The sequence below is a fragment of the Triticum urartu genome, chromosome 4 (assembly GCF_003073215.2).
Source record: "Triticum urartu cultivar G1812 chromosome 4, Tu2.1, whole genome shotgun sequence".
In the NCBI taxonomy this organism is placed as follows: domain Eukaryota; kingdom Viridiplantae; phylum Streptophyta; class Magnoliopsida; order Poales; family Poaceae; genus Triticum; species Triticum urartu.
Window position 1 is genome coordinate 36,239,492 of NC_053025.1, and position 9,199 is coordinate 36,248,690.

General features: G+C 43.2%; 1 protein-coding gene across 2 annotated transcripts; it reads left to right on the forward strand.

Moving 5' to 3' along the window:
- Positions 1–849: 849 nt before the first annotated feature.
- LOC125550492 (homeobox protein KNOX3) lies at positions 850–8,208 on the forward strand. 2 transcript variants are annotated; one of them, XM_048713499.1, is made up of 6 exons: positions 850–1,003; positions 1,096–1,548; positions 1,754–1,876; positions 1,977–2,121; positions 7,339–7,571; positions 7,689–8,208. In XM_048713499.1, the coding sequence occupies exons 2-6, from the start codon at positions 1,165–1,167 to the stop codon at positions 7,890–7,892; spliced, it is 1,089 nt and encodes a 362-aa protein (XP_048569456.1). In that variant the 5' UTR covers positions 850–1,003; positions 1,096–1,164; the 3' UTR covers positions 7,893–8,208. The 2 variants fall into 2 exon arrangements, with proteins under 2 accessions (XP_048569456.1, XP_048569458.1); XM_048713501.1 differs by having other exon boundaries at positions 865–999.
- The last annotated feature ends 991 nt before the right edge of the window (positions 8,209–9,199 follow it).

The following is a 9,199-nucleotide window of genomic DNA, read 5'->3' on the forward strand; positions in this document are numbered from 1 at the left end:
TTTCTTTTTTCTTGTACTCTTTATGCTTCGTTCACTCACTTAGATGTGCAATAAGTAGAGCACATCTAGATGTGCCCTAGACACACACATACAATATATGTGTGCTTTCCTTAAAAAAAATATAGATTCTCCTATTACCCGTCGATCATCTTCCTCCTTTGGCAGCGGATAGCGCCGTACGAAATGCAACGATGCGACAATACGATAAAACTTTAATACCGAGACCATATATATGATTGTAGATGTCATGTATTCGCATGTATAAGTATCGTATTGTATTGTTACTCAAGTTTGATGATGTTCTTGTTATGAGCCAGTGAGTTCAAGTACGATTAATTTTCTCGCTGGGCTGTGAGGAAACACACGTCAGTGAAATGCATCAATACAATAGCAATGCCTGCTCTACAATCTGAGCCCTCCTTTGGTTTGTATGTATTCTATAGGATATGATTTAAAAAAAACGTTTGGAGCCCTTTGGTTTTTATGAATAAATTCATATTCCTATGTGGGATAGAAATCCATCCTTCACATTTTAAAAGACAAAAAATATTAGGATAGACTCAATGGAAAAAATATTATCATATGCTTCAAATTATTGTACATCTCTTTCCTTATAAAAGTTGAGATACATTCATCTCACTTCGTATGATATTCGTATCCTATAAGCAAAAGAAGGCTCGAGAGTAAATCCTTTGGGCGAAAAAAAAGGAAAAACAAAACAAAACCAGCTTCGTCTCCACCGGGGATTCTACAAAAATTCCCTACAAAGCCACTCCAAGCCCTTTGATTTGACCCGAAAAAGAAAGCCCCCACAGACACAGCACTATACATTACAGTACAACAGCGCACCATCCTACACTACACTGTCTCTCTCTCCAAAGTCGAGATGTGTACTGCAGTATTGCCCTCCAGCTTTTTCCTCTCGCTCCCCATCTCCTTCCCTCTAATGATAGCTTAGAGAGAGAAGGAGAAAAGGCTATTCCGCTCAAGGCAAGGCAGGCAGGTACCCTTCTCCTTCCCCAAACCCAAACCCTTTTTCTCTTTCTCTCCGCCCAAGAACTTCACCTCAAGCTCAATCCGTCTCCTTTTGCGCAGGAGCTAGCTCGGGGACAGCGTCGCCGGGAGAGCTCGATCGCTGCACCACTACATCACTAGAGATAGCCCATGGAGGAGATCGGCCACCACTTCGGGCTGGGAGCCACCGCCCACGGACAGCACCACAGCCAGCTCCCATGGGGCTCTTCGCCGCTCAGCGCCGTCATCGCGCCGCCCCCACAGCAACAGCAGCAGCAGCAGTCCGCCGGCTATCTGGCGCACAGCCCTCTCTCCCTGAACACGGCGCCGCCCAGTGGAAGCCACGGCGGCGGCACCGGGTGTAGCAACCCGGTGCTGCAGCTGGCCAACGGCAGCCTCCTGGAGGCGTGCGCCAAGGCGGCCAAGGAGCCGTCGTCGTCGTCCTACGCCGCCGACGTCGAGGCCATCAAGGCCAAGATCATCTCCCACCCCCACTACTCCTCCCTCCTCGCCGCCTACCTTGACTGCCAGAAGGCAAGTGATGGTTCTTAGTACTGGTAACATTAACAGCAGCCCTGCCGTGCTGCATCTGCTTCTGCTCCTGCACGAGAAGTTTCTCTTCTACATCTCATGTCAAACATGAAGCATGCATGCTTTCTTGCTTGCCTTTTAATAGTAGCTACAGTGCATCCATGTTTATTGTTGGGAAGTACTTGTGCTTAGCCTGGGTGGTTTGTAGGTGGGGGCGCCGCCGGAGGTGTTGGCGAGGCTGACGGCGGTGGCGCAGGACCTGGAGCTGCGACAGCGCACGGCGCTCGGCAGCCTCGGCACCGCGACGGAGCCGGAGCTGGACCAGTTCATGGTGCGCCAACCGATAAATCTTGGAACATTTTTCCTAGGTTGTGTAGCTAGTACTCACATGAGGTGACCTGTTCGTTCTTGTTTTTCTGGTGCGCGCGCAGGAGGCGTACCATGAGATGCTGGTGAAGTACCGGGAGGAGCTGACGAGGCCGCTGCAGGAGGCCATGGAGTTCCTGAGGAGGGTGGAGACGCAACTCAACTCCCTCTCCATCTCCGGCAGATCGCTGCGCAATATCCTTTCCTCCGGTAAAGAAAACAGCTCGCTAGCTAGCTCCTGCAACCACGAATCAATCCATTCATCCATACCCCGTCTTGCTGCTTGCTATTGATCCCTGCATGATTTCTTCATCTGCTTCTCCCTATTCTGGTTTCTTCTTCATCTTCTTGCGCATCATAATTTATTGACTTCGATTTAACAGATTTTTTTGAATGCGAAATTTCCTGGGTCCGTAAAAACAATTCCATAATAAATATCGTTTTCTCGTGCATCCTGGTATATATGATTGTGCCTGCATCTGCATGTGCGGAACTGTGCGCACGAATGGGTAGAGAGTATTCCTCATCAGGGTGCTCTTGGTGTTCTAATGTCGCGGCATTCCTCGTCAGGGTTTCCCCCCGAAAAGATTCTTTCCCGGCTTGGCCGCTGGCTTTTCCTGAAGGAGCATGCGTACTAGAGATTCTTCTAACCTGGGCATCCATGGATCTTTTCTTCTGCTGGAAATGAATAGTCCTCTCCTCTCCAAACACACACGCATCAGTTTCTTCCATTCACACACCTTCTCATCGTACTCTATGATTGATGACAGATTAACTGCGCAAAAACCATTGATTGATTTCCTCCAGATCGACGAGTTGGTGGTGTGTTCGGTTCTTGGAATTTATGTGGCGTTAGAACGATTCCTTTTCGGGAGGAGCATGTGCATGTGCCTCCGAGTGGTTCTTGCTTCAGCCATCTTTTCTCCATGCTGATGGAAGGAAACCCAGCCAGGCAGGCCAGCCTTCTTCTTCTAGGGTTTTGGGGGGTGCCACTGTGCAGCCCAACAGTGCAAGGCCGAGGAGTCTCACTGCCGTATGTCAGTGGAGCAAGTACTACCTGTACACACATGCATGTGTAGTGAGTGTTTACTGTGTAGAGAGAGATAGACGCTCAGCTCAGCTCAGCTCAGTTCATCCCACATCTGTCACGCAAGCCAGAACAACATTCTTGTCATCTTTCTCCCTCCCTCAAGAAATCCATGCAGCTACCTCTTGTCCTAGAATCTTTTTGTTCCGGGGTGTGGTCTTCCAGATGTACATGCATGCCTAGATCATAGGGTCCGACGTGTGTTCTTAGTCTTTGCTAAATTTTATTTTAAAATGCACATGTACAGGGTGTGCCAAGGCTAACACGATGATACCAGGGCCTTTCTAATGACCTATCACGAGGCTATAGTGGCAACTGGTACTACTACCCACACACCTGCACAGTCGTTCAGCCCAGGGCTTTCACTCACACGTCTGCTGCCAGCACTGGTACTGGAGTAGTACTAGCTAGTACCATGCCACACAATCACTTCATTATTGGAGCATGCGGTGCAGCCATCTGATGTGTTGTTGTAGATCAATAGTAGTGCCTTCAGATTTCCATGAATTAACCCCCCTCAAAGCTCAGGTCAATCCTGTGCAAAAAAATAATTTTTTTGAAATGGTATGTTTCAGATACTAGATGCATAGGTAGACAGATGAGTAAATAGCATATGTGGCTGGGGTTAGTTCTTTGTGTGTGTTCTGATGGGTTCTGACCAGTTGCAGTGGCATGGCATGGACTGCCAGACACTGGTCTATGTGCCTCGAGAACCATAGAAACAGTTAAGTGCTGCCATTATTTGATGTGAGATCTCCAGCAATTTATGCGTGATCTCCTTGGCAGCAATATTATATGCATGATAGAGTGTAGGAGTAGCTAGACTAGATACCATGTTGCTGTATTTTGCGACAGCCTTATCTATGGTCTCTCTCTCATGAATAATGGCGGTCAAGAGACATTGGATGCTTTCCGAGGCGAGTCCAAGTTCAAACCCGTCTGCGTTTTTCAGACGTCAACTCATATTTCTCCTCAGCTTCAATTGTTCTCTGTCCTATATACTTCTTGCTAGACTACTGGAGTACTCCACATATCTACATGTGTTCTCCTTTCTTTTCTTTCCTTTTCAGTGTTTCCAAGAGAATAACAAAATTGTTTTGGATAAAACAAGAGAAGGATAATGTAGTTTTCTAACATCACAAGTTGAAGGGCAAAATGCTAGACTAATTACCACAACATATCTCCTGTTAATAAATTGCATTTACAAATTAGATGTATGGATTTTTGCTCATCAGAAAACAACAAAGCTTTCTTTTCTGATTGATGTTGCACCCGTCCTCCAAGATTCTTCGTTGCATGCATTCTTTCAAGGCCATGCAAAAGCAGGGGACACAGATATCACGAGTTTCCGTTTGTCTTGAGGTAAGGCCAAAAGAGATACTGAAAACTTGCCTGGTAGTAAAAAGCAACCAAAAGAAAACAAAAGGGTAAAGGGCTGACTGAGTTTGCATTGGAATGTCACTGGAAAAGACAATGCAACTGGAGAAAAACACACATGCATGACTTGACGATTTGATGAGATGCTTTCATCTGCATGCATGCATGTCTTCGTTAACAAAATCCTTCAGATAATCAGTTGCATCTCAATGCATTGTTTCTGTGGTTTCTACTAGATCCCAGGTTTAAACCCAAACTTCCCTGGGAAGTAGTTTTTTGGCTGGCAAATCCATAATCATTTGCTTCCGTTCTTAGCTTTACAAGCTTCATGCCTTCCCACTGCATACAATACCATGTCCAGGTTCTGTACAGCACATGCCTTGTTATATGTACTCAGCATTCTTCTGATTTTATTTGGTAATGCATGTATGAGGTTTTTCATATTTGCCGCTTCAGTTTTCTTTTTTGAAAAGCTGGGTTATTTGATATACTCTATGCAATAATAAATTGATGACGTGACTCCTGTGGCATGGTTTAATTTAGGGCATTTTTCCTATGATGTTACTACTTAGATTGTTCCGTTGAGTAATTATGGAAAAGCATAGTAATCACTAGTTATCAATGATTATCAGCAAACAATTCTATTTAACTTTCAGAAGCATTGTTTAACACATTCTGGCACAAGATTTGATCAATCCTCTTGAACTATATTACTGCATAACATTGTTCCTATGGAGGAATAGGAATACTTCATATGAAGCAGAACATGTTTGTAAAGACATGTTCTATACAGAATCTCCTAAATGAACTTACAGAAAATACAATTCGTTACTCAAATTTGATCACTAAATAATACCCATGATTTTCACCCACCCTACGTACGCATCTTATTTGTACATGAGTATTTTAGCATTTTTTTTCTTCAAAGAGTAGTTATTCTTCCATTTCTTTTTAGCATACCATCGTGCTTTCTCCAAGTCTTGTATCCTAAGCTCCTAACCAGTCCAGTATAGGTACCATATGCATCAGACATCGATGCATCTCAACTTATACATGTGCAAAAGGTTGCTTATCTGTAGTACAAGCAATACCCATGCATCAACATAACTGAAATCTGAAGAAAAATAACATTACTAACAACATTGCCTCATCGTAAGGTGCTCACATATGCACATGTACTATATTTGCACTATATGTATTGGACAGCATGATTTATTTCTAATATAATGTGGTAAAATTATGAGACACGTGTAATTTATATGTAATGATTTTCTTTTGCCAGATTTATGACATTATTTTAATCTGTTGAATCCATATAATTTGATACTCCCTCCATTCCGAGATAATTGAAGTTCTAGGTTTATCTTAAGTCAACCTTGCTCAAGTTTGACCAACTCTATAAAAAACTGTGCTAAGATCGTATGGAAATATATGCCATAAAGCATCGAGACTGATTTGGTGTTATAGATGTTAATATATTTTTCGATAAACTTGGTCAAACTTAAACAAGGTTAACTTGGGATAAATCCAGAACTTCCATTATTTTGAAACAGAGGTAGTATGTCAAAGTTCATTCAATATCTGTGCTTACGAAGTATCAACTATCACTGGACACGGGTTTCTTATGAATGTTTGTGGAAAGAGGGAATTCCTTTGATCCACATTTGACAAACTATTATGGGGTACCTTCATCCCCCCCCCCCCCCCCCCCCCCACACACACACACACACAAAAGGTTAAATGGACTTGTTCCATTTTATCTTTACTTACTAATACATAGCTCCAAAATGGTGTACAGCTTTCTCAAAAAGAAAATTGTACCGCTTAACCCTTTTGAATGGCATTTTGAACGCTTTATAAAGGAACTAGGTTTATTTGGAAAAGCTTACGGGGCTTTACGCACACCTGAACATTTTCCATTAAACTGCTTACACAGTCATTAGGGTTTCCATTGCAGGGTAGGGGGTAAGAGAGGAGGGTAGGGTTCCCAATCATGTATAAGGTGTCACACAAAAACCAGCTTTATATGTAATGCTTCTCTCTTCTACTCCCTCCGTAAAGAAATATAAGAGTGTTTAGATCACTTACGGAGGGAGTAACTCTCTTTACTGAACGTATATGACTTGCCATCATTTGTTAAAATGAAAATCCATATACTTGGAGATCAATCCACACCACATCTTAAACTTTTTTTTACGAGAATGCAGCTAGCAAATAGATACATATAATTCACAAGCATATTACCAACTTATATACCGGGGTTATGAACACATGATTATCTCATCTTCATACTGTTAAGCTTCATGCATTAGCCAACGCAACCAAAAGTCCGAACTGCTAGAAAGGGCTAGGCAATCCACATATACACTTATAAGCATAAAATTGTTAAGTAAATAAATGGATTACGTACGATAAATATGTAACTTGCTAATTGCCCATTACTGAATTGATGCAAGATAAAGTTCCTTGTTATTTCACTTCTCACACGTGGAGTGACTAGTTGATGTTTCTTCACTAAATCGTGAAGACATTCTCTCTTTTTGTTCGAAACTGCTATTTGTTTTATTTATTGATCCTAATTAATTATTTTTCCTGTCTACTACCATGAGCAACTAACAATCTGGTTTCATCCCTTGTTACGTACACCCTCCATTCACGAATATAAGATGTTCTAACTTTTCGTTAATTGGATGTATATAGGCACGTTTTAGTGTGTTTGTTCACCCATTTCAGTCTGTATGTAGTGCATATTAAAATATCCAAAACATTATGAATAGAGGTAGTATTTATTTTTTTGCGAAAGAAATGGAGGTAGTATTTGTCAAGACATAAGCTGGATGTGTCTACAACCTACATTGATCTCTTTTTTGTGATGAATGAACATTATTCTCGCTATGTAAAAGCGAGTTCATACCTTGTTTCTTACTTTACTAACAAATTTCATTTGATATGTGTAAATTAAGGCTCTTCCGAGGAAGATCAAGAAGGCAGCGGAGGAGAGACAGAGCTTCCTGAGATTGATGCCCACGGCGTGGACCAGGAGCTGAAGCACCATCTCCTGAAGAAGTACAGTGGGTACCTGAGCTCCCTGAAGCAAGAGCTGTCAAAGAAGAAGAAGAAAGGGAAGCTCCCGAAGGATGCTCGCCAGCAGCTCCTCAGCTGGTGGGAGATGCACTACAAGTGGCCTTATCCCTCGGTATACAAATCTTCCAAGTTTCGAAATATGTGTAGTCTCACACTTCCAGTATTGATACTGAACATTTCTAGAACTTCTCTTCTCGATATAAACTTGACGACTTGCATTGTCCTACAGGAGAGCCAGAAGGTGGCGCTGGCCGAGTCGACGGGCCTGGACCTGAAGCAGATCAACAACTGGTTCATCAACCAGAGGAAGCGCCACTGGAAGCCGTCGGACGAGATGCAGTTCGTGATGATGGACGCGTACCATCCCCCTAACGCCGCCTTCTACATGGACGGCCACTTCGTCAACGACAGCGGGCTCTACAGGTTCGGCTAGCTTGGCCAGGCCTCGTCTCTTACTGGTGACCTTGGTCGGTGCCAATGGCGGCGACCGAGTGCCATATGCTGAAGCACTAGGTTACCGACGACCGAAGCTAGTTAAGTTAGCGTTTGTGTGCCGCATGCGAGCTGGAAGGAGGCCGCATGCTTATTTTGTTTATCATCACTACTTATACCTACCTACCTATCATTTATGCATGGACTCGATCGCTTTTGTGTGGTTTTGTAGCGATTGACGCGACCATATGGACAACCGCCTGTTTGCTGCGACATGCCTTGCTACGTGCATGCTTGAATAATTTGCCTTCTCTCTACCTACCTGTGCATCTTTCTGAATTTGTTCATGCCTGCTAATGATCGATATGGTTGCAAAGGGACGATCCAAAGTTCTTTATGCTTGAATCGTTGGTTGTTTTCTTCTTCGACTGCTTCAGTAGTTTGGTGTCCTTAACGTGGTTTGGGGTGATTTTGCGGTTAAGTTTCGGGTGAGATCAAAATTAGATGGGTTCCGATGGTCTCTTGTAGCGGTGTATGGTGCAACACAACCTGAACTTAAACCAGATTTCTTAGCCGACTTGATGCGGATTCATGGAGATGAGACTCTACCGATCCTTGTCAGTGGTGACTTCAATATAATTCGAAGGAGAGATGAAAAGAACAATGACTATTTTAATAATCGATGGGCTATGATGTTTAATATGATTATCGAAATTGAACTCACCGATAGACAGTTTACTTAGGCCAACTCGTTGCACATTCCAACGTATGAGAAGTTGGATAGGGTACTGCTAGTGTGGAATGGGAACAATAATATCCTTTGGTGTCGGTTCATGCGATGCAAAGAGCGATCTCAGATCATACATCATTGCTTATAGACTTGGGCGAGGCGACTCACGTTGTGAATAAGAATGCTTTCTCTTACGAAGTTAGTTGGTTCAAGAAAGAAAACTTCTTGAAGATCATCGCACGTGAATGGGCCATTCCGGTTAGGTAAAATACTAGTCTTGAGAGATGGCAAAATAAGATACATCATTTAAAACAGTTTTTGCGAGGTTGAGCCAGAAACGAAAGTGTGATTTACAAATAAGAAAAAGAAAGATTTACTAGTTTAATTGAAGCTTTAGATTTAAAAGCAAAAAGTACCTTGCTTACGGTGAATGAGCGAAGTTCTAAGACCGAAGCTGAGCTAAGCCTTCGAGCGCTTCTGAAAGCATCTTTAGCCGCGCCCCCAACAAGGCCTCCCAGGTGATTTTTCGGTCGCCGGCGCCGAAAAATCGGCCTAGTCGCACCCCAAAGGCACTTTTT

Excerpts from the sequence above, each read along its gene's own strand:
- LOC125550492 (XM_048713499.1), top strand. The coding sequence starts at position 1,165 with ATGGAGGAGATCGGCCACCACTTCGGGCTGGGAGCCACCGCCCACGGA. Across the intron at positions 1,877-1,976 it reads CGGAGCTGGACCAGTTCATG|GAGGCGTACCATGAGATGCT; the intron begins GTGCGCCAACCG and ends GTGCGCGCGCAG. Across the intron at positions 7,572-7,688 it reads ACAAGTGGCCTTATCCCTCG|GAGAGCCAGAAGGTGGCGCT; the intron begins GTATACAAATCT and ends ATTGTCCTACAG.